This window comes from Phoenix dactylifera, chromosome 9 (assembly GCF_051530095.1).
Source record: "Phoenix dactylifera cultivar Ajwa chromosome 9, Ajwa_hap1_PhDact_Kaust_v1.1, whole genome shotgun sequence".
Lineage (NCBI taxonomy): Eukaryota > Viridiplantae > Streptophyta > Magnoliopsida > Arecales > Arecaceae > Phoenix > Phoenix dactylifera.
The window spans coordinates 23,434,302-23,459,907 of record NC_143198.1 but is presented as its reverse complement, the minus strand read 5'-3'; the positions used below and the strand labels follow the sequence as shown (position 1 = coordinate 23,459,907).

General features: G+C 37.5%; 2 protein-coding genes across 7 annotated transcripts; one reads left to right on the top strand and one right to left on the bottom strand.

Moving 5' to 3' along the window:
* Positions 1–113: 113 nt before the first annotated feature.
* On the bottom strand, positions 114–10,291 carry LOC103714752 (diacylglycerol kinase 1-like). Of its 6 annotated transcripts, none has more exons than XM_088704465.2 (15): positions 10,093–10,280; positions 9,933–9,995; positions 9,670–9,818; positions 9,368–9,581; positions 9,103–9,225; positions 8,846–8,974; positions 8,352–8,437; positions 7,994–8,117; positions 4,042–4,090; positions 2,631–2,713; positions 2,331–2,398; positions 1,520–1,594; positions 1,038–1,125; positions 790–906; positions 114–595 (listed from the first exon to the last, which is right to left on the bottom strand). In XM_088704465.2, the coding sequence occupies exons 4-15, from the start codon at positions 9,566–9,568 to the stop codon at positions 269–271; spliced, it is 1,470 nt and encodes a 489-aa protein (XP_088560591.1). In that variant the 5' UTR covers positions 9,569–9,581; positions 9,670–9,818; positions 9,933–9,995; positions 10,093–10,280; the 3' UTR covers positions 114–268. The 6 variants fall into 6 exon arrangements, with proteins under 6 accessions (XP_088560591.1, XP_088560588.1, XP_088560592.1 ...); XM_088704462.2 differs by having other exon boundaries at positions 9,697–9,818; XM_088704466.1 differs by lacking the exon at positions 10,093–10,280 and having other exon boundaries at positions 9,768–9,818; positions 9,933–10,068.
* Positions 10,292–15,953: 5,662 nt separating this feature from the next.
* Positions 15,954–19,525, top strand: LOC103714751 (chlorophyll a-b binding protein CP29.1, chloroplastic-like). The gene is made up of 2 exons (XM_008802131.5): positions 15,954–16,586; positions 18,958–19,525. The coding sequence occupies exons 1-2, from the start codon at positions 16,083–16,085 to the stop codon at positions 19,321–19,323; spliced, it is 870 nt and encodes a 289-aa protein (XP_008800353.3). The 5' UTR covers positions 15,954–16,082; the 3' UTR covers positions 19,324–19,525.
* Positions 19,526–25,606: the final 6,081 nt, after the last annotated feature.

The window sequence follows — 25,606 nt, the reverse complement described above, 5'->3', positions numbered from 1 at the left end:
TCTATCTCCCCAACAATATCTGAATAAGTTTCCGCTTGCCCTTCCAAATTTATTCCACAGCCAAACACAACCACAGCAACTATCATATTTGATCTCATGAGCCTAGTGGAAGATGCAGAACAAGGTTATTTTGAAATGTGCCCGAAAATTGGGCCTGATTTTTTGTTTCTGATTCACAAACCTCTAAACCAGGTGTCAAAAAGCTTGTGTTGTTACTCTTAACCAATGCCTATACAATAAAATCTGGCGCAGCCCAAACAGACAAGAGTCAACTGAAATGGGCACTGTCAATGTTGTCTCGATATCTGAATGTGTCTGCCGCACCAAACTTCTCTCTCTCCTCGGACTTGTCATCTACATCTTCATCGCTTACGTCTATATCATTATGAATGACTGATGAGGGTGCAGAGGCATCACAGATGCATTGAGCTTTGCAGTTCTGAGTTGCAAGCATCTTGACCTGTCCAAGATGGGAGATCTCCACCACAACCTTGTCCCCATCCTCCGGTAGAGGCTGCTTCCAAGGTTCTCCATCGATTCTCATGTATGTATAGTCAGCTGCACCCTTGTGGAACTCAAATCGAATACGATGTGCCTATGTATGATTAGAGAACATATTTAACTTGGGCATTTGTTTTGACTAATGCTGGGCGAATTAAGGGTTGTAATGAGAAAAAATTGAACCTTGATATCTTATTTTTATATCACCATCAGTTTTTACCCTTCTATTTCCCTTTGTATGTTCGGTAGCAGCTTGGTCATTTAGAAAATAACACATACTTCATTTACCTGAGCAAGACGAGTCCCATGTCCTTTTCGGGAGAGCAAAACAAGTCCATGCCAAGCATTTTTAAAACCCACAATCTCAAGAAGGCCATCATCGACATATGGCGAAGTCAAGTCCCTCTGTAAAACCAAAAGCTAAAAATAAGAGATGATGGAAAAAATAGGAACTCTGAACTACTATACAGGTCGAATCCCCTCTATTATTAAAAGAAAATGAAATTTCTAAAACTTGATCAGGGGAATAAGCTCACATCTCTCTGCTTCTTCGTACTTGGAGTTCCCCAGGGATTCAGACCTCCAGAAAAGCTAGGCAAGTTAAGACAAACAATCGACCTGATGCTGAAAATTGGTGCACAATAAGATAAACAGGTTCAGACAACAGAAAATGGTCGATGAACATTTTCATGTCTATAGGCTTCAGCATGATAAGATGGAAACAAGTAACCATCATGCTAATGTCTTCTATGAACTACATTCAGTACAGAATAGTTCGAAAAGGTAAAGTGCAATCTTTGTAAAGCCTCAAATACCCAAGAAAATTTCCAACCTTGAGGTCCATTCCACTACCAGATGTACATGGTAGCACTTTATTCATAAAAAAAAAAAGGATTATTTGAGTTGAATACTTGTAAGAGTTGCACAATTTAAGGGCAATATGTTCATGGATGCAAAAGTGGATGCTGAACTTGTCCCACTTCAAACAAAAATTTGAAATGTCACGTAGATCTTTTACCTGTGAGGAATATGGAGCATTTCCCATTTTCCATGTTTTTTCATGATCTTCACCTTTGCAAGCTGAGCTATGTTCCTGCATTTGAATTCAACCACCCCAAAAAAAGGAATAGTCAAATTGCAAAACTACCAATTTGAACTAGATCCCAGAACATTATATTAAAATTTCATGATGTTTATGAGTAGGTTAATCATATGAACATTCCAACCAATTAGTTGTGGTTGAAGTGGCATCATAAAAAGTAGAGACGGAACATCAGTCTATGAGATGTGTAACATCTAAAATCTTCTAAAGACAACATTACGGGCCTGTTTGGATGTCTAATTAAGTTGCCTGTGAGATAAACCCCAACACAGTAAATTACAAGAAGAATTTCATTCGATTGGGAAGCATCTAGCTAGCAAATTTACAAACTATTAGGATATGCAGTTCCATTTAAAAGGTAATCTATAGTATCCCAATTATTTTGGGATTCTATGAATTTAAATTTCTCAACTTGGTACAAATTCTCTCCTGCACAGTTTAACTTCTCCGGTATATGGACTTACCCATCGATAGGCTGTTTGAGCATCCAAACAGACCCTACAGGTTTTTGCCACACTTGATAGATGAGATAACACTTGTTAATAATGGTTATCATTAATCAGCTATACTTAATTTTATCTTTATCAGAACTACTTATCTTTAACTTATGTTGCAGAAATAGTGATCTCTTATAGCTTAATTAACACCAATTACTATGAACTGAGATAACAAAAACACTGAAAAACAATTAGCATTTCATCTATTTTCTACAAAAGAAAATGTTTACCTTGAAGTAGGATGAAAAAGAGAGGCACAAAACCATCCTTGTGTACATCCAATCTTGACATAGGTACTCTGAATTATAATTGGGATAGAGGTGTGTATAAGAATCCATAGCGAGATGACCGAGAACATAAAGGACACATATGAATCTATTTCTATTTGTTATAAAGATAATTACTATAATCAGTATACATAAAATTATTGTTAAGATTATTAAGCAAACAGAAGAACATTTATCAGCAACAATGACTAAGAATTTTCATATGCAGCATGCGCATTTAGACATGCATGTAGAAAAACTGACCTGATTAACCAACTGATTCTTGAATTTTTCTGGACACAACTTGCGCTTTGAATGAAATGCATATGAGACCTGGGCATCCATCCCTATAAAAAAACAGGAAGTATGTCATTTGCATTCTCTTAATAATTGAAAAAAAAGAAGTCATTGGTTTTTGCATATCATATAAAAACTTATTTGGTATATCTGTTTGTTTTCAAATTAAAAACGATCAAAAAAAATTTAAATATCTTAGCAACTAACCATAAGATACATAGTATTAGTATTCAGTGAAATATTTAGATACAAAAGAGATATCATCAAAATTTTGGAAAACACTCTTTACAAGCCTGCATGTCAGCATGAAGACATTCACTTTCAGGCGGCATATATTTAGACATCGATATAACACCAAAAGTCAAGTTCGGATGCAAACGACCATATTCAAAGTGTTATACAAGATTCATTTTGCATTATTAGTATGCCTTCATTCATTATAACTAAATCACAGTATATAAAAGTTACATGTTACTGTTTTATGTAGATGTTTTACCTCATCCTTCATTATTTGCTTTCATAAGATAGCATTTACATAGCACTCGCAAATTACTGGTCACAGGTAGAGGGTTGAGATATGTTCCTAAATGGGTGTTAAAAGTTTAAAGTATTTTCCAAAAGAATCACGTATTTTCTAAATGAATCACAATGCAAGCATAGAGCTAAATGTGTGCAAAATAATACATATTGCAATGTATAGTGACAACTGACAAGGCTGTCTGGATTCTTTTATTTCGAAAAAAGGTATGAGTAACTAATGCATAAATTTCACTCAAGACAGCAAATGTTATGATGAGGACTCAGAAAAACATTCAAAAAAATGCTTAATCCAGCATTTTCCCGATAACAAATCTCTTATTCCATGTCATCTTATTTTATCTGCATGCACAAGGGAGTGCAAGAATGATGGGTATATTATTATTAAAATAACAACACTATGCAAATATCTTCTTGAATTAATGAATATAGGCAAAACTAAAAGTCTAATCATAAATATGCAGCTAGGTTTTCCCATTTACGGAAAGGACAAATCAAAAGATTATTAATGTAATCTACCTAATAAGACAATATTGAAGCCTCTAAAGCAAACTGATTCAAATATTTCAAAATATCATAGAACCACTCCCCTTAATTCCCCAAAAGTTTCGAACCATCATGAGATCCAGTTATGTAAGGGCAAAATGGGAATGTTTCCCAAAAAACACTGGAATGTTCCCCTTAACAGGATATCACCTCAGTTTAAACATTGGGTGTACATGATACTGAAATTATAAGCATCTGCTTATGTTACAGTTATAAGCACCCATTTTGATATTATCCAATATTTTCTTATAGTTATAAGCAAACGCTTATGTCCTCTTTCAAAGAAAAATCTTACCCATACTGAAGTAGTTCCAAAATCCTCCACGATATATCTGATAACCTTCCTGAGCACAGGTCAACATGGATTAGCTAAGCTAATTAAACAAATGTAGCATTTGGATCTCACATTATATGGAACTAAATATTTGAAAGCAACTTTAAAAAGTTAACCCATTTAGTGTGAAATGATACAAATGAATAACTATGGCTTCAAATATTACTAATGTTTTGCATTTTTCCTCAGCCCACTTGAATGAAAGATTGTTGTTTCTTCTGATGCATTCATCGAGAACATAAATTGGATGTTACTCTTTCAATACAATCCTATGGAAGATGGCTTCTGTAGAATGTCGTGACTGTCAGAGTAAGGTTACTTTCATCTCCAGTCTCGCATGCAGAAATAAGTGCTCTCATTCCCATGGTAGAAGCAGAAACTTAATTGAAGGGAACCCTAGATGAGGCTCAAGGGTGTGCTCTGATGTAGCATATTAAACTATACATCACCATAGCCATCAAGCCTTGTCCCAGTTACTTGGTGTTACCCTTATAGATCCTCATTTGCCGCATATCTTATTTAGGGTAACTATGATATTATTTCAAATTTCTCAAAATCCTTGTCACTCCATTCTTAGAGATTCCCCTTGCTAGATCCTTCAACAAATATTCAAGGGCCTCCTCAAATTTTCATTGTACTTGCCTACACCATCTAGGTTGCAACATTACTTTGTTCTCTACCACCGCAATTCCTACAACTCTTCAAATACACTCATTCCTCACTCTCTTTTCTAGTTTGATTACAAACTCATATCAGTATTCCCATTTCTGCTGCATTGGTTTATATTCTTAGATCCTTTATAACGCCCATGTCATGCAGCAGAGAAAATTGGTGCTTCAGAGAACAATTTGTCTGTAAATTTCTTTGTCGATCAGTCATTGATCTATTTGTCCCACCCACTAAGAGCAACATGACACAACTATTGTAAACTATCCACATTCACAATATAATGCAGAGATACAAAAATTGCAGAGATGGTCATGTATAAACAACAAATCTAATGAGTTAACTGTCTCGAAGACCACTTCTCAAACTCAATTTGGAATATACATCAAGAGTCTAACATCTGAAATTCAACCCACTCAATAAATAATATTCGGTTGATGGGCAAGAAGGATCAAAAGAAGGGTGATGCAGCACACACCATATGACTAGAATAAAAGGCAGAGTAATTATGATGATAAGTCTGTATGACCAAGGTAACAACAAGATGATAAAGGCTGTATTGATGAGACATTATTAAATTAATGTTATAGCTAACCAAATCCAACCACTACAATAGCCTGAAGCCATGGTGTCAATGTTTGAAGATCACTAAAGGACGGCCTCGACAATAAAGAATTATAATTGATATTCATTATATAGAAAAGTAATAGGATGCAAGGTTTGCCGAACCGGCCCGTACTGGCCGGTATGGGCCGGTACGAACCGGTCCGGCTAGCTACTGGTACGCCGGAGCCGTGGAAATCGGTACGGGCTAGTTCTGTGCCGGAGACGAAGAGAATGAGAGAGAGCACGGGGAAGAAGGGAGGAAGAAGATCTGTGGCCGCCATCGGAGAGCCGCAGAGGGGCGGTGGAGGCCGAAGGGGCGGCAGAGCCCGACGGGGGGCAGAGGAACCCGCGGAGGGGCGGCAACCGATTTGCCGATTTCACTCAAAACCCCCAAATTAAAAATCCGCGGCCCCCTGTTTCGCCTCGGCCTTCGCCGCGCCCCTGCGGGTTCCCCCGCCCCCCGCCAGCCTCCGCCGCCCCTCCGCGGCTCTCCGATGGAGGCCACAGGTCTTCTCCCTCCCTCTCTTCCCCGCGCTCTCTCTCGTTCTCTTCTTCTTCTCCGGCTCTGGTAGAAAAGAGCTGGCCGGTTCGTACCGCCCGATTCCAGTACAAACCAAAACCGTACCGGTCCGGTTGGCAATCGGTATGCCTACCGAACCTGGTACGGCGGTCCTTGATAGGATGAGTTTACTAAAATGAAGCATAGCAGAAAGCTCTAGTACTTCTCAACATAACATTCTCCTATGATACTCTCATAAATTATCCTCAATAATGTATCAAGAACCTTATAGATATGTCCAGAAACATGGAGTAAGAACTTTAATTGATACCTCTTTATTTCAACAAATAGGAAGGATGGAGCAGGGGAGAATATTTACTTGAACAATCAACACTCAACAAGTTCGAACATGTAGGTCGCGTAAATACCTCTTTGAAGCAAAAAATCAAGACTTGGTTCATGGAGTGTCGATTTCGGTGATTTCAGAAGTTTCACTCTAAGTTCTGGAGTTTCAGCAAAAAAAAAAGGGAAAAATAAAAAAAGAACAATAAAAGCCAAGAAAAGTTATTACATGATATTTTGAAGTATGTCGTTATGTAGGTTCTTTATTTGTGTCATTTCAACAATTTTACGCTAAAGTCGATATTGCATACAAGAGAAATTCATTAAGTGTAATGATATTTTGTATTGTGGACATACATACATGCATACATACATACTTTACTTGTTTGACAATGCATTTATATATGTGTGTGTGTGTGTGTGTGTGTTTTATTACTTTCTCAAACTTTACTTGTTTCACAATTCATTATGTTAGCAAACATGAAACTTTTTAGTGCCGGGTACATTGACCTTTTCTTCATCTTTTTAGTAGAAGTAACAAATATGTTCAAGTTAGGCATTTGCTTTTCACATATTTGAGATTAAGAGACTATTCAATCAAAAACACATGTAGCTATGAAATCTCACATTTATTTTATATAAAAGTATTATTTTTGTGAAAAATACTATATTAATTGTTTATGGTATGGTAATCTATGTAAAGTACTTTAATAAGTGTCATTCTAGAGTTCTTGTCCAATCAATCAGAAAGGCCCAGACCACGCTGGGGAAAGAATGGCACTTTACAACTATTTCTTCTGCCTTATAACGATTATGTATGCCCTCTTTTAACCCAAGAAAAGGAAAGAAAAAACATAAAAAATTGACACGATATAGCCTATATACAACCAAATAAGGTAATGCCTACCATATGATATCAACAGTAAGATAAAGCTTTATAATAGTATCAAAAGCTAGTTTTGGTTATACTTTCTGCTGAAATTGACTGAAACCACTGAAATTTAACCAAAATCAGTCCGTTATGATACTGAAACTAACCGAAACTAATGAAACAAACCAAAACCGAAACTAGGGGTCAGCAATTTGGCATCGGCCAAAGCTGATCAGTTTCCATTTCGGCCAGAATGGATTGGTTTTGGCTTAAACTTAATACCTTGATCAAGAATGTTGCAACTAATACTCTCTTCATTTTTTTTCCTTTTGAATCAAGATCTTCTAAATTCTAGTCTATCGACCATATGGCTAAAATCCTTCTCATATCCTAGATGCTACTCACTCATTTCTCTAACTTACAAATTTTTCACATTCACTAATTGATCTTAAATAAAGAAAGACATCATGCATGTACAAAAACGAACAAAGAAAACCCTATGTGCTCTCATGTAAAAGTCCTTTAGCTGAAGACTAGTAACTTTGGTTGCATGGGCTGGAATTAAGCAATTCTAATTACAGTATCATGAGCTATATTTACAACATTGACAAATGTCCCCAAATTCCACCAAGTAATTCAACTAAAACTATAGTTGTTTTGGTTGCAGGTTGGTTCGCAGTTTTGAGCTTCCTTTTGAAGCTAAAGTTACATATGAATCTTAACTTTAAAAAAAACAATAGCTGAAATTCCCAGCTACAAGCAACTGAATTTACAGGCATTCTAATTACATTCAATCAAATAGAGCATAACGTATTTCCATTTCTGGAAGAACAGATACATAAAACAACAGATCCAAATCCTGAAAAACATGTTATAATATATCAACAATATTAATATGGAATAATATGGAGAATAGGATATTGTCTTACCATATTAAGTGAGTCTGTATCTGAAACACGACAAAAAGCATGCAGTGAATGTGGCAATTCCAGAGGAGCAATTGGATCGCAAGTACCCTCCTTGGGAGCTCGCATTCTCATGATGATATGCCAGCTGAAGTGAGAAAATAATATCTTTTAAAGAATAAATTTTGAACCTCAAAAAATTAGAATGCCCATAAAAGAATGCACATTGCTACACTTATCCTTTACCAGATTCTTCAAAATCAAATAAGTGAAATGAAAGAACAGAACTCCTACGAACAAAAAGAAAATGAGATGACATATGAGATAATGCCAAGAATTTGTACTTCTTATCCTAAAAAAGGGGGTGCACAAAGTGCTTAACCTATCAACTTTCATTTCTCTTGCTTTCATCACTTGCTCTAGGAATGATTTCACAGACTGACGGTCAGTGCCAGGATTCTTTTTACCCTGCAATTGTAGATGAGTGCATGTTATGAATGAAAAAGTAACACAAACCTCTAACAAATGCACTGCTTGAATTATATCTTTCTTTTTCCTGGTCTGACAGGAATTAAGAAGTATTTTTTATTATAATATTGGATCGCAATCTCCAATTTCTCGCTATACTGTTCTAAAGTTTCTATATGGAAAGAACCTTATTCTCATAAACTTGCAGAAAACACAAAAATATTCAAACAATGGAGGTGTGCATATGCATGCATTCTGTCAATGACCAAGTATACATCTATATTTCTGGCTTATTATGAGGCTTGGTCCCAAAATAGTGCTAAACCACCAGGCTGCATTATTACATGGAAAATAAACAGCTGTTGGATAGACTTAAAAGTTCAAAAAGAACTCTATTGTTTGACATACCCAACCAAATGAAAATGGAAGGTTGTTTCCAGTTCCTAAAGGCACTGTAGCAATAGGAGGTGGGTGATCCAGTTTGAGATCACAAACAACTCCAAGCAACCAACTTGCTGTACCATCACCACCTGCAACCTAATGAAATACCTGTATGTCAAATACAAACCAAAGAGGACAGAAAATTTCAAATATATTACATGCAAAAAAAATATGGGGATCGAGGAGGGATATTTTCTTATTTTATTTTGGACCCTTTTACTTACTATCAGTTTCAATCTCCTCTGAATTTCAGCAGCAAGATTATCTCCTTCAGACTTGAGCTTTTCCAAATTGTGATAAAGCTTGTGCAACACCTTGTCTGGTGCTTCCTCACTCAAATCAAAAACCTAAGAATTATACAATTTAAATACCACCAATGAATTCTGCATGCATTTTCAGTCTAAATCAGACAAATTATTTTAAGTTTAAAATCTGATCATGCAAGGCACAACTCTATGCAATAATCTTCTGTAGATAATAGTGTATTACCTGTACTCTGTTGAGAAGCTCACGATATGTTACAATCAAATCACCTCCAAGTTGGCCACCACTTTGGGGGTTGATAAAAACTATCACAGGACAACTGGGTGTATAAGAAATATGCTCTGCTGATAACTCTGGTAGTAATATATATTCCGGAATATAAAAGTCCTTCAGCAACTGATCGGTCCCCGAACTGCAATGATCCATTCTGGTAACCAACCTGCAACATTTACATCATACCATATTTGAAGAAAATAAGAACAAAATCAGCAAAAGCAGTTACTGGCATCATTGATTATGAAATGCACCAAAAGTAACAGAAGCATCCAATCTACTCTGCCAATATATTATGCAGCAAGCGCAGAATTAATCGACCCATTTCCAACGGGCAAGAAAAGAAATGTACAGTAAAGAAAGGAATAGTTAAAAATGGCAACTTCTCATATGATTCCCAGCCCTGTAACAGAGAAAGAAGTATGGGGTCAACTCCCAGATTGGATGGAAAATCTAGTTTTCCTGCCCTTTATTAAACAAGACAAAAACAGAACATTAAGACCAAACACCAACTCACATGGCTCCGAAATTCAAGGAACATCCATTACGATTCTTGATCCATGAAACATGGATAGAAACCCTAATTCAACGAGAATATTAATTTTTTCCAAGGAAGTCCAGCTCTAGGGCAGAATATTAAACATCAGAACCCTAAAAAATTCGAGCAAGAAACGAACTCTTTATCGACGAAACCCGTTAAGGAAGAAGCTCGCTTTTGGAAGGATTGAGAGAAAACCTCAGGAGATTCGAAGCGTGGCGGCCTCCTTCACTCGATTCCTTTTGCCGCTGCGAGTCCAAAAGCCCCGACCAGAAGGAATTCGATTGAGGCGATTCCAAGTAACCTTAGAGTTGTCAGAACAGTACTGAAGGCCGCCAGCGGGTCCGGAGTCCGGACATTCAATAACCACCTGCAAGGGCAAAATTGGGATTTTGAAAATTTGGAGGAGCATTTCTTTCTCCTTCGATATTCTCGACGCTCGACGGTTCGGTGGATCCGCTACGTAAGAAAGGGATAAAAAATGTGATTTAGTGTGGGACCCACCATAATATCTTTGCGTGTCGTTTAATGCGATATGGAGAAGAATTCTTTCATGCTTGATGGTGTCCGTGGGATACGAGATTCCAGAAGCGGGCCCGCTGAGATTCCGAATTAGTGAAAAAAAGCATGCCCGAACGAATAAAGCCGCTGAGATGATAGCCCAATAGAATTGGATGATTACTTTTATTCATGCAATTCAAATTATGCGGGCGTCCATTAAATACTCTCCATTTAGATACGTAGAGTGAGAGAATTTATTGGTCCACTAACAGCTTCGATGGAAGTATACAACCCCGGATTTGCCTTTACTACGACTCAAAACGGTGACCATATGACACAAAGAAAAAGCAAGCACTCGCCACAGGATAAGGTTTCCTTGTCGTTTTCCTGCGCGGCTCAGTCTCGGTTTTTTCTCCCCCATTACTTCGAACAGCAAACAGCCGATCTGGTAAATGTACTTCTGCAACGTATTGAGTTTTAGGCCTATCGCGGATGATATCGATTACGTGTCGTGCCGAGAAAACGTTAGATTACTGGTAGTCCGCATTGGAATCAAGTAGGGACGGCTTCAAGTCCTCGCGAAATGGATGCATCGCTAATGTCGGCGAATTTACGGGGTGTTCCAAACATCCGCATAGAATTCTATGCGGGCTATCAACATTTACCGTCACCTTTTGGGTTTTAAGTTGGATGGTGACGAACTTGGCTAGCTTGCAAGCACGACAATAATATATGATTACGAAAAATTACATACTTTTTTTTTTCTAGGACAAAAATTACATACCTTTCTCCAAAATAAGATAGACTAAAATTGGGCATGTAGGATGCAAATAATTTATTTAAAATATGAGAATAAATCATCTAATGGATGATAATGATACCATCAATCATAATTAGATAGAATAATTTTAGTAGACGACATTTACATTATAAAGCATTATTTTTAATTTAATTTTACATTTATTTTTATGAATGAAACATTGAGAAGGAAAACATAAAAATATTCTAGTAGATTTATTTTGATTTCCAATTGAGATGTCCCAAAAATTTAAAGTAGTTGAGAACATTCTTTCTATTAAAGACAAGGAAAATTACTATCTAATAATAGCATTGCAAGCATGACAATAATTTATCATTGTAAAAAATCACATGCTTCTCTCCAAAATAAAGTAGGCTAAAATTAGGCATGTCGGATACACATAATTTATTTAAAATATGATAGTAAAGCATCTAATGGATGATAATTGATGGAAGAAATATTAGACACCTTGACCTTAGATCAGACCTACTACATTGACCTCAAATATAAACCGTAGAGAACAACTTCGGCCCCGGCCGAGCAGCCAACCAGCCGAGGTGAGCAACTTCGGTTTCGATTTAGAAAGAGCTATCAGCCGCGATGGCAGCACCACGACCTACGTCTCACCAACGCTGCTTACTGCCCATGCGGACTAGCTCTCATGTCGCAGCCGTACTACCAGCAATTACTTGGCCATCATTGCATGCCACGAGAAGTCAAGTAACGACAAAATGAACTCTTCTATATAAAAGGACAGCTTGGAGGACCTTAGACACACACGATAATATACATCACACAACATATAACACATGCAATATTGCTCAAAAAGCCATCTTCTACTGAAACCCTCTTCCTTTCATATTGTTGCCTCATTATTCTGACTTAGGCATCGAGGGTCCTCTGTCGAACATTCTTCGGCAAGCGGACTTCTTACAGGCCATCTCTGGAAGAACTTGACACCCAACGTGTCAATCAGCCTACTCAGCTCATTTCCAGCCGATCTCAGAGTCGACCGAGCTACTCTCCCACCTCGGTTCGGATTCGACGGCAACAATAATGATACCATCAATCATGACAATATAGAATAATTTTGGTAGATGACATTTGAATTATACATTATTATTTTTAATTTTATTTTACATTGCATTTTCCCAAATGAAAGATTAAGAAGGAAAATAATAATTATTCTCGTAGATTTATTTTGATTTTGAAGTAAGATGTGCTGAAAATTTAAAGTAGATGAGGACATCCTTTTTATTAAAAACAACAGTAATTACTATCTAATAATAGCACCGTAAGTATGACACTAAGATATAATTGCAAAAAATCACATGCTTCTCTCCAAAACAAGTTAGGCCAAAACTAGGCATGTATGCATAAGAATGGAGCATCATTTCGGATGGCAATGATGCCATCAATCATAATTATGTAGAATAATTTTGGTAGATGATATTTGATTTATAAATTATTATTTTTTAACCTTATTTTACATTTGCATTTTCACAAATGAAATATTGAGAAGGAAAACAAGAAATATTCCTGTAGATTTATTTTGGCTTTCATGTGAAATGTCGTGAAAATCTAAAGTAGATGAGAACATCCTTTTTATTATAGACAATAGTTATTACCATCTAATAATATCATTGCACACATGCAGTGAGTTTTTTTTTAAAAAAAAAAACTATTTAGAACTATGAGGATAAAACTCCAAAACCTTCATACTGACTGTAATGCCTCTAACTGGTGCACTTCAAGCTTCTCAAGATTCAAGTAGAGTCTTGATTATCATAGATAATTTACTAGAGTTGCTTTGCTTTCTTAGTATAAGATTGGACAAGGTCTGACAGTAAAAATGTATAGTTTTTGAATTGGCCAAGGAATCCTAATTGTGATACAACTAACAAATTAAAATAACATGTATATAATAGAGTCAGCATGCATGAGTGTGTTGCAAATGTACGCACATCAATTAGGCATTTTCTCAAAAATATGTTTAGGTTAAGACCCCTCTCCTTGATGAAAGTGACACATGGGAGTTTGACCATTTGAAAAAAAGACTTGGGTTATAGAGAATATGGATAAAAAGAGGTTTGTCACAGATAATGGTGAAAAAAAAATATTTTGCAAAGGGATCTAAAATTATAAAAGCAAGTAAAGTTGGTAATTTTTGGTTGATGTTTGTATTGGGAACAAAGTTCAAAGCAATATATATACGAGAGCTCTAAGATAAAATGGAAGTATTAATTAAAAGAGAAGAGTAAATCATGGACAAGATAGAGCTCAATAACTAACTGTTCAAGAGTCCTTTAGCTCCTCCCATGCATGTAACATATATATAGCAACGATTTTCCAACATGTGACTGCCTCCTACAAATCTACTAATTAATTTTTGATCAATACAATATATATATGGAGGAGTATATGGTGAGCCGATTACTCCAAAAATTCTGATAAAAAAGAAGGGATACTTGAAACCTAGCTTATTCTTTGTATTTAATTGTTTTTCTCTTTGGACTGAAAGTTTTATTCCTATTTCTTGATCTCAGTGGCTATTTAAATATTTAATCTCGATCTAAACCTGTATGCACTCAAGTATAGTTACATACAAAAGAAATATAAAAAACATACAGAAACATATATGTGTGTGCAAAGCAAATACAAATATCTGCAAAACACTGATCTAAGTAAAGGACGAAACATGAAATACTAATCATGGTAGAGGCCTAATGTCTCAGTCATCCAAAGGTTTCTTAAGGAAAGCAATGAATGCAAATAAATTTAGAAACATATATAAAGTTAACAAGATTAAAGATTTATTTTGAGAAATATAAGTTTTTTTGTTTTGTTTTTAGCAATTAAGCATGCATGCATCTAAACCATGCGCCTTAAAAATATAAAGATTGTTAAAAAGAACAACAAAGATGAGGAGGAGTGATTGACATTCTAACTTGAGATGCTTGAGAGTTCTCTACCTCTATAACTAACTATGGTCAATACCCTCTCTTATATAAGCAGGCTGCAACCCTTTAGAAGCAATAGTGGGATGCAAAACTGAAACCATAATTAGTTTTAGGTCTCATTTGGTTCATGGAAAAACGAGGAAAAAAAAGTATGGCCAACAAAAAAAATAGAAAAATACCACTTATTTTGTTGGATTTTTTTTATAAAGATAATAGATAGGAAAGTAGATTTTCTATAGGAATAAGATTTCAATATTTTGTGGAAAAGAAAACTCTATGTGGAACATGAAAAAGTCTAATTCCCAAAAGTTAAGAATTAATTTTTTTTCTCCAAAATATACTTTAGCTTTTAGATAGAAGGGGTAAAATTTTTCTTTTTATTAAGGACATAACAGGTATTTTTTTAAAAAAAAGTAGACGCTTAACTAAACATAAACCTCTTTGAAATATGTTATTTTTTCATGATCAATCAAACATACAAAAACTATTTTTCAAAAAATTTTATATATAAGCATCAGTTTTTTTTAAAAAATATTTTAGTGAGAATCAAACCGTCAGAACCCAACTCTAACTTATCAGGTCTGATAAGAGCCTAACTACGGCTAGTTTGGACTGACCTCGCAGAAGTCACCAGGGTTGTCTAAGAGATCAGCAACACCAGAAAAGTCCATTAGGTCAATGATCGAAATGAGCAAGAAGAGGAGTAAAGCTGCCCACATGCCAAACCACACAAACCTAGATGAAGAAAACTTTGTAATGTAGAACCCTCTATACACCCCTAGGATTTGGTGTTTAGGTGGAAGACGAAGCACCGGAACAAAATCAATCAAGCAAATCCTCTTAATAAAAAAAAATCATAAAGACAAAGAATTATAATATATTTATATAGTTTTATGTCTTTCACATTGTTGTCTGGGTTAACTCTGCAATAATGGATCAACATATATATATTGCAATAATCTAGGATCTTACCTAAAAAAAACTAGCCAGAAAATATTATTTGGGTTCCTTGATCCCATATAAGGAAGGCGTCGGGCTGAGGATTTAAATTTATTCAAATCTAATCAAAAGCACTATGATCGGCTCATGGTCAGTTTCAATAAATTTGTGCTGCAGTGTCTTTTAGTCTACATAGGTTATGGGTTGAGTTTGCTTTAATACCATTTGTAACAATGCAGGAGCTCATCCAAAAAAGCTAGCAGGAAGAAATTATTTGGATTTCTTGATTCTATATAAATATCCAAGATCTACCTAGCAAATAATCAATATGGAACTAAATACACATCCGCATAAGTCCCTCAGTTTAAGTCCTTCTCTATGTCCTGTAGAGAAAGGGTCCTATGTAGCCAGTAAAACTAATACTTTTGGTGGCTAGAGTAGTTGACCCACTTATTTCGTTTTCTTTTGTCCCACCCCATTGAGCCTCGGAGGGACTGCTGAACTCGTTAACTCTAGGTGCTAAATAACTACCAATAGTTTTCCCTGATATTTATGCGAGTCGTTTTTTTTCTTTTTTTCTTTTTTTTTTTTTGCCGGACCAGATACCTGAGTTCGATTGTTAAAGACCACATATATCAGCAATTTCCAACCACAAACCCGCGAGGCAGCTTACCCAATCGAAACACTCCACGTGTAACATCTTCCTCCAAATCACCTTGAAGATAAGGCGAAGATAAGGCCCGTGCATCTACAACCGTCAGATAGATCTCCATCCCCCCACTACCCATCCGATCTCCCCTCCCCAAGATTACCCAGCCACCCTGCAGCCCACCACACGAACCCCAAAACCATTAAACTCCTTCCCAATGCTCATTTGGCAAGAGAAAGGAAAAAAAAAAAGAAGGAACAGAGCAGCGGAAGCAGCAAGAAATGGCCTCCACTGCCGCGGCCACCTCCCCGTTTTTGGGCGCCCGGGTGCCCGACTCCCACCCGGTCAAGACCGGGGGCCGGTTCCAGGCCCGGTTCGGGTTCGGTGGCAGGAAGAAGACCGCGGCCAAGAAGACCGCCAAGTCCCCCGTCCCGGACCGGCCTCTCTGGTTCCCGGGCGCCACGGCCCCGGAGTGGCTGGACGGTTCGCTGGTGGGGGACTACGGGTTCGACCCGCTCGGGCTGGGCAAGCCGGCCGAGTACCTCCAATTCGATCTCGATTCTTTGGACCAGAACCTGGCCAAGAACCTGGCCGGGGACGTGATCGGGACCAGATTCGAAAACGCGGACGTGAAGTCCACCCCGCTGCAGCCCTACACGGAGGTGTTCGGGCTCCAACGGTTCCGCGAGTGCGAGCTCATCCATGGGCGGTGGGCAATGCTGGCCACGCTTGGTGCGCTCGCGGTCGAGGGGCTCACTGGCGTCCCATGGCAGGATGCTGGAAAGGTAAGTCTCCTACCCGACATTTGATTTAGGATTGAAAGAGAGAATTCCATGTCTCTTGTTTAATTTTAACAATATATATATATATATATATATATATATAAAATCAATTTTATCTTAATCATTAGATATATTATCGATATTATATTTATTTTATATATTCATTAATTAATTTTATTTTATTGATTTTACTTTCAGTTTTATCTTTAGTTATTCATATTTTCTTATTTGTTGTTTAAAAATATTTTTTAGTTTCAATTTCATAATTTTGTTATTTATCATTATAGTCAATTATTTTATTAATTTTTAAAATTTCTAATATACTTTTGTTTTATGTTTGATTTATTCAGCAACTTAATTTTCTAATTTTATTTTTCTGTAACATGATATCATTAATATCACTTCCTCTTTATATTAGTAATATTTTTTTTTATCTTACTTATATTTTATATCTTGAACCAAATATTTTAATTTTGTTTTAATCTTTGTTAGCTATATTTTTTCTTTTCAGTTTTTTATTCATATTTTTTATTTTTTAATTATATTTTATAATTATTTATAAGTATTTATCTAAGATTTATCTTCTCTAGTTGATAATATTTAACAATCTTTCATACATGTACTTAAGTAATTGTTCATATAATATTACAACATATGCTACTTGATATTTGACTGTTTTATAACCATTGGTAATTATTTATATAAGATCGCATTGTCTGTTGCTACTTGAAGGAAACATAATTCCAAAGAAATTGTGATTCTGCCCTTTATTGTCAAACCAAACCCTGGAAGAAGGTTGGAGTTGGAATAGCAGTGCCATTCTTCATTCGGTGAACCAAACATAGTCCTTCAACATTTTAAGATAATGAAATTGGGCAAGTTATGGATACCAAGGGCTAACAAGACCCAATCTAACACACAACATTAGACAAGCAACTTAAAACTGATTGAATCAGATGAGTTTATTTGATGCATGAGGGGAAGTTGCATGGGTTATACCATTTGATTCTATTTGAAGGCCAAACCCATCTCTGTCCCTGTTCAAACCCGTGACCAATGTCGAGTATAAATTTGTAAAAATTATTCCAAACATCGTGTAGGCGTGTGTTTAGTCTCATATCGATTATTCACTGAGAAGATCTTGAACACTTATACAGGACTAAGAAACCCAAAAAAATACCTTCTGGCTAGCCATTTTGGTTGAGATCCTGGGTTATTACAAATGGTATCAAAGCGGACCTAACCATAATCTATTTGGAGTAGTGGACACTGCAGCATAGATTCATTGGGGCTGACCACGAGCCGATCATAGTGCTTGTGATTAGATTTGAATGGATTTGAACTCTTAGCCTAACGAGGACGTCAGGGCTTGTAACGGGGGAATATGCGAGGATCCATGCGAGCGTGTGTTTAGTCCCACATTAGTTATTCGCTGAAGATTTCTGATACTTATACAGGACCAAGGAACCCAAAAAAAAGCCTTCTAGTTAGCTTTTTGGGTGAAGTCTTGAGTTGTGACATTTGGTCCAAATATATTCATTAGATCCAACTAATAGTAGTTAAAAATCTAGAACTAGCTCCTTCCAAACTTAGACCTGACTCAGATAAAACATGAGGGGCACAACCACACATTAAATGGATCAAATCTATGTCTGAATCTTAGATGCAAAACCGATAAGTTTAGCTGCACTTAGCCCAACTAGATTGGCCTATGGTGTTAATGAAGCCACTTCAAAGTTGCCCATGAGACTCTTCAAATAAAAAAGTATTAAAAAAGAAAAAAAAAAAAACAAAGCATTGCCCAACTAATTGGAATAGCCAGTAGCCATTTTTGTTTGATAAATCAGTTACCGAGATCACTAGCTTGGATTTTGTATCAATAATTTAAGTTAAAATCTTAAAATCTCCAAGATCCTCCCTTTAAAAGTACCCTACAAGTGGATCATGCGTATCTATTTTAGAAGACCAAGAATTCTGTGATATAATACTACATTGGGCTTTCGTCATATTTTTAAATAATCCAAATGATTCAATCTTCCAAATTTGATACTGTCTTTTGAATTTTTATGTCTCTACAATATTTTTTTTTTTCACGAGTTCATCATTCAATAAAAATTTGCTACTTGGAAATAGTTGGAATCCAAGAAAATGTGAAGACTTCACCAAATGTTCAGAGAAATGAATGACTAAAAACAAGTGTAATGGATGCAAAAATAGTTGATAAACAGTGATAATACTATAAATGACAGCGGTATCACTAATCAGTAACCGAGGAGCATTTCACGAATTAGATGTGAATAATTTAACAATAAGCTCTTAAACTTGCGGTTGGTCGAATTTCCAAGATTTAAAACACTGGCTGGAATTCTTTCAGGTAGAGCTAGAGAATGGGCCCTCTTATCTCGGCCAGCCACTTCCCTTCTCCCTTACTGCATTGATATGGATTGAGGTGCTTGTGATCGGCTACATCGAGTTCCAGAGGAACGCCGAGCTCGACCCCGAGAAGAGGCTATACCCAGGTGGCAAGTTCTTCGATCCCCTTGGCCTTGCGTCTGACCCAGAGAAGAAAGCCACCCTGCAGCTCGCGGAGATCAAGCACGCCCGCCTCGCCATGGTTGCCTTCTTAGGCTTTGCCGTCCAAGCTGCTGCCACCGGGAAGGGTCCTCTCAACAACTGGGTTACCCATCTCAGTGATCCACTCCACACAACCATCCTTGATACCTTCTCCTTGTTCTCTTAAAGTTCTAATGCTCTCCTTCGATCTCCATCCACTCGTATCCCTTCGTGTAATTTTTGTGAGGTCGTCAAGTTAGTAGCTGTATGATCCACGTCACCTTGTATATCTTATCTTTTTAGACCTTTGAAGAATGCGTCATTCCACATGATGTAATATATAACTTCATACAGTTAAATGCATGTCTAAACGTACTTAAAGTCTTGTATGTAATACGTGCACAAGTATATTTATTTATTCATTAATACTGTTCTAGGTAATCTTAGAATCAACAGATCTACAACAGGAAAAGTGATCTTTTTCGGCATATTTACATCTTTTACCGATGCTTATAAGTGTCGGTAAATATCCGCCCGACGCTACCTAAAGCGTCGCCGAAGCGTCGCTGACACTTGAGTGGAAAAAGTTTTTTCCGACGCTTTTAGAAAGCGTTGTAAAAGGTCGGTTTTGGTGATGCTTTGTAGAGACGCTTAAAAGCGTCGCTAAAAGCATTAAAGCCGACGCTTATAAGCGTCGGCGTTAGCCAACAATTTTTTTTAAAAAATTATTTTCTTCGGGTGGACCTGGGGACTGCGTGTAGGCCGGGATTCGAATTCCCCAGGCTTAAATCCAGATCATGGTCGCTGCGTCGGGATTTCAAAATCGAAAGAAGTGTGCAGAAATGGAAAATCGGAAAGAAAGAAAAGAAGGGGGAGGTGATGCCGAACCTGGTGTTGGAGAACTCGTAGAGAGGAGGAGATCTGAACACTATCTTCCCTCCTCCTTTTCCTCCTCCTCTTCACCTGGAGTCAAGTTTCCCAAAATAAAAAGAAAAATAAATAAACAAGAAGAGGGGAGGAGATCTGAACACCAGCATGAGGAAAACAGGATTTGAAAATAGAAAGAAAAATAAATAAACAAGTCCCCGCTCGCCTCAGTACGCGTAGCCCCCGGCCACGGCCCGCCCCTTCCCGGCCACCGCCTGCCCCCGGTGGCGCAACGCTGGCGCTCCAGCCCCCGCGACGGCGAGGGAGCAGTTGTCCCTCCTCCCGCTCTCCTTGTCCATGCATATCCATTTGCTCCTGTCACCCCTGCAACAAAAATAAAGAAAATAGAACTTCTAGAGAGAGAGAGGAGTTTGTACTCTCAAAATACCTACATAGGGGCTGAGTGGAAAGATATGCTCACCTGGGCTCGGAGGAGGGGGATTGGAGATGGAATGGAGGAGAGAAAGTGTTCGGAGGACGGAGCTCTTGCTGAGGATTTGGGTGTTCTTTGGGGAGTTCTTCTGGGCTTCCAAACCCGCCATCAAACACTTCCCTTCTCTCCCTTCTTCTTCTTCTTCGGAAGCGAGGTTGGTGGAAAGATACTCTGGCTTGGATTCGTGGCCCAGATCCAAGAGACAGGGGAGGCGATAGATTGATGTCGGCGCCGGAGGGAGGAGGAGAAGAGAGTGGGTTGGATTCGTGGCTCAGATCCAAGAGACGGGGGAGACAGTGGATTGATGTCAGCGCTGGAGGGAGGAGGAGAGGAGAGGAGATGCTTATAATTATAAGAGCTAGGGCATCGAGAGGGGTTTGAGATGGGGATCGGGTTTGAGATGGTTTTGGCCTCCGACGACGCTTATAAGCGTCGTCGTAGGTCCCGTCTTCAACGACGCTTAAAAAGCGTCGTCGATTCCAAATCTCTACCGACGCTTTTTAGAAGCGTCGGCAAAATTTGGCGCTGAACCAAAATTTTCCGACGCTTTCCCCTAGCGTCGGAAAAAAAGCATCGGAAAATCTCGCTTTTTCTGTAGTGAGACTGCCTTGCCAATATCTATGAACGTGGATGACATTAAAGAAGAGCTGCAAAACAAAGAGAGAAGATAGAATCTACTGCCATAGGATGAGCAAAAGAATACATTGACGTAAAAGTAGAATTAGTAAAAGCGAGACTAAACCTTCACGTAAGCCGTTTAAAAAATACATTAATATACTTGCATGGTCAAGTATAAAATGGTTCCTAAGTATCGTCACAAAAATTAAAAAAAATTGGGTGCTAGTATCATAGTATAACATATTCAAGTACCAAAACATACTGTATTAAAAGAATAATAAAATGGAGAAAGGGACACCTCATGCTAGCCATTACGTGGTTATTAACTACTCTATTTATACACTATTGTAATTGTATTAAGCAAAGAGGAGACGGAAAGCCGGCCGGCGCGGTGGAGACAAACTCCTTTCTTTTTTTGAAACAAAAAAGCGAACAATGTGTAAAAATTCTGAGCTCTCTCATGCTCTACTAATGCCATGTCACCTATATTTTGAGACATGGTCTAGTTTCCTCATGCATTTCACTCTATTTTTGATATGGTTTTAAAAAAAATTAAAAACCTTCCTTCAACGACGTCATAATTCCTCTCTCTCTCTCTTTTGTTTTCGTAGAATAGATACTATACATATCGTGCATGTATAAATATATTGATAGAGTCGGCAAACAGATTTTCCTAAGAAGGAGAAGGAAGACCAGATAAAAACCCACAGGGTAACTCTTGTGGTGATTGGCCACATACAAATCTTCCCTCTCCAATATTATCTCCATTAACACATAACCATCCTCTCCCATTCTCATAGATATGGTCCACACGCTCTCTTCTTCAAGTTGAATTCCCATTCCAATTTTTTTCTCCCAAAATGCCCTAACCTAATTTCATAAATTTTGGCCCGCTTCCTCACTATCTTTTAACATGTTGGGTGGCAATCATTTGGTTCAACTCCTGTTACAAAATTAATAGATTAAAAGGATTTCCACATATATGAATACCAGCAAGATTTTTTCTTTTTTTTGGTATAGAAAAGAAATAAGTTTTCCTTGGAATAGAAGCACCTATACAGCATAAAAAGGGCTCCTGAAGTTCATCACGATAGTGATCATTGTCTATTGTCACACCCCAATTTCATGAATTTCGAAAAACTTTCCTATTTGAACAGTCTAATTGATTGAACATCTGTTCAGCCAATTAAAATCCCAGTATACTCTTCTGTATATCAAAAAAAAAAAAAAAAATCTAATATAAGGTTCTAAACCAAGGGAGAGAGATTAAATCAACCCGTTATCCTCAAGACCCCTCCCTCCCTTCTCTCTCTCTCTCTCTCAAACTTCTTTTGTTTTGTGCATGTGTTAACTCTATAACCAATGTCCCTTCCGCTTGGGTACCCACTGGCAATATTTATTCTCTATTTCTTACAGAAGCAAAATGTCAGCTTGCCAAAGCTATGTTATCATAATTTGAGGGGGAAATGGAGGAGGTAGAATACCTCCTGCCAATATTATTATCGAAAAGCACTTAAAACAAGAGATAGGGCAAAAGTTATATACAAGAGGGACTAGTGGTCAATCTTGGGCAACAATGAACTAAAGGAGTTTGCTCTTTCAATTGCTCTTTCGCAACACAAATTTCCTCCAAATTGGAATCATGAAGAGGATTTTATTAATAGAAGACTTCTTACCAAGAAAGATTTGGGAGGTCCTTTCCAACCAAATGTGCTAACATAGAGCCATAACGAGTTGGTCCCATGCTCTTCTTGAGTGAGCTTTTATCTACCTACAACATCATGAGGTCCATAGAAACCGAATATTTGCCGGCCAATCTCCCATTTTGAGTTACAACTTCATAGTGGACTAGATACTTCAGGCAAAGAGGCATTTGAAAAAGATGTGTCATGGTTTCAGCATTAGCACCATATAGGGAGCAACTTGTAGAAATTCCTCACCATTTTCTAGCCAACACGTCTTTGTAATACCAACCAGATAAAGACTTTGATCTTTTCGAGAGCAGCTGCCTTCCAGATAGCTTTATAGAAGGGCCATAAGGTACCTCCTTGGTTGAGAAATTTATAGTAGGTGTCCGCTATATAATTTAATTCCATTACTTGTAAGTTTCCATTTCAGTGGACATCGGCTATTGTCGATGATCTGATGGGATATCCAACACTTGCAACAGGATCGCCAACTATTTTGTTTCACAGAGAATATATAGGCCATATACTTTGATGCACGATTTCAATCTTCTCCGGTTCCATTGAGAAGCTACCAAGGAATTAATTGACTTGCACCGCTCTTCTGTACAAAGGAAGGAAATTGTACTGGACCAACCTATGTATCTTCCCAAAATCTGATGTTATCATCATCACTGTCCAACTTGAATGAGGTATATTCCAAAAAGATTTGAAGTCCCTATTGATAGCCTTCCAGATTGATGATAAATTCATAAAAGATTTCCCTAACTCGCATTCTTCCTTCGAACCTAATAAGCCTTTTTGATCTGCCTTTCAAGAGAAGCCTCCAAACATAATTTGACATGAGAACTCAGAAAAGGAATTGAGTTAATCTCTCACGGATCAGGCTATGTCTCTACCATAGTAAACTAATCTATGCATTTAACATCCAGTTTCTTAACCTCCGCATGGTGCATGCTTATGGGAAGGAATACAGAAAGCAAGCTGAAAGACAGCAATGAAATGGGTCAGCAAACCCTATGGTGCAAGTTGTCGTAAAGGCACTATTTATTCCTTTGGCTACTCCTTGTGATTTTTGGACACTCAATATTTTCTATTAGCAAAACAGCGGACTGAACACTCAATAGTTTAATTTTGTGCAAAAAAAAGAAAAAGAAAAAGTTTAGTTCAGTTTTACATGTAATTTATATAAAGTGTGATGCAATTGATATAATGAAATGAAATCAGTAAACAATAACCGAATTGTCACACTTATTGTGCAGGAGCTAGTCTTCTAAATAATATATATAGTATACATTGACTATAGTTAAATGGTTGACCTATGACTCAACATGTTCCCAAGTATAAATAAGTAACATGGGTGGCAGAAAAGATTGACAATTGGTCAGGCTTGTGGAAGTCTTGTTTTGTAGAGCTTTGATTTTAACAAATTGAGATAATCATTTACAATTTTTATATTTTGAACAAAAAATTATGCCACTTTACAAAAAGTTGAAATATATATTTTTTTTATTAGGATACTCATTGAAATCATTCAATGAAAAAGCCGGAGAGAGGAGGATGGTTTCTCTAATATAGGCAACCTTTTGTACATGGCTAGTAACATACGAAATGATAAAGTTAGAAAAGTAACTACATTATATATGATAAGAATTACAATGAGGCCCATGCTAGGATATCATATAAAAGAAATTAATAAGTTGTGGTCATTATTTATTCGTAGCTAGGAAACAGAAGCATTAAATCAAATATGTATACTGTGCCATATGCATCATTTGAATGGGACAAAATTTTAGTCAGCACTTGTTTGGCAAATGATTGTGCCACCGCTCTGCCTTGATAGAAGACGACCACAAGTTTAGAGGATTACTGGTACTTTTGAATGCTGATAAGCTACGACTTGTCTCAAGATGATGTGGTTGTCCGCGAATGACATAGTTATTTTCTCAGTAGGATTAGAAAACTATATCATATACCGCATGCACCAATATAATCGACCATGGAATATATCTTTATGGGTCAACCAATGAGACAAACGCATAATGAATAAAGTCCATAAAATTATATGTCGGTAATTGATGTGGAGCAAATCCACGTGATGTATGTAGTGCAGAATATGTTGGGAATATACTGTCCCAGAAAATTTTAAATCTATAATACTCTACTTCAACAAATAATAGGCAGAAATAGGCTTATAGAAAATAAATAGAGAAAGTGGAAAAATGGAACCCGAGATGCTGAGGCGTGGTATGTTGGTCACTTTCCTTGAAGTAGATTTCGCCGCCTTACAGTGCACTAGGCTTGGATGGCGTTCTACTCCTGAGATACAACAGCCTCTCGCACTGTTCCTTCTGCCTCAATGATTTGCACGAATCAAAGAAGCTTTCGAACCCAGAATCAGTATGCAGCAAGCCCGTTGATTGAAAGAAAAATAGCAAACAGGGAGAATAGTAGTTTTCTGCTTTCAAATTTTATATATATCTCCTGTCTAATCCGAAGAGGTCTATTTATAGACTTCTTCGGGACAGACGCGACCCAAAACCGATCCAACGGTCAAAACCGGTAAGAAAGTTTGAAAAAAAAACACTGGGAGTATGGCCAGCAGATGCGAGGTCGGTTGCGAAGAGGTGCTATCGAGGAAGCGACGTGGCTCCTCGTGCTAAGGGTGCGAAGCACGACTCATGCGCCTCTTGGCTCATCGCACCTGTTGTCCGACCTCGGCTCCTCTGGGCTCATTGCACCTGTGGTCCGACCTCAACCTCGGCACCTCGGACGAGCACAGGCACAAGGAACCTCGGACGAGCAGG

Coding starts and splice junctions, on each gene's coding strand:
- LOC103714752 (XM_088704462.2), bottom strand. CDS start 9,956: ATGTTCCTTGAATTTCGGAGCCAT. Junction 4,091..7,993: donor ATACAGACTCACTTAATATG/GTAAGACAATAT, acceptor ACCTGTGCTCAG/GAAGGTTATCAGATATATCG. Junction 2,399..2,630: donor AGAATCAGTTGGTTAATCAG/GTCAGTTTTTCT, acceptor ATTATAATTCAG/AGTACCTATGTCAAGATTGG.
- LOC103714751 (XM_008802131.5), top strand. CDS start 16,083: ATGGCCTCCACTGCCGCGGCCACCTCCCCGTTTTTGGGCGCCCGGGTG. Junction 16,587..18,957: donor CATGGCAGGATGCTGGAAAG/GTAAGTCTCCTA, acceptor GAATTCTTTCAG/GTAGAGCTAGAGAATGGGCC.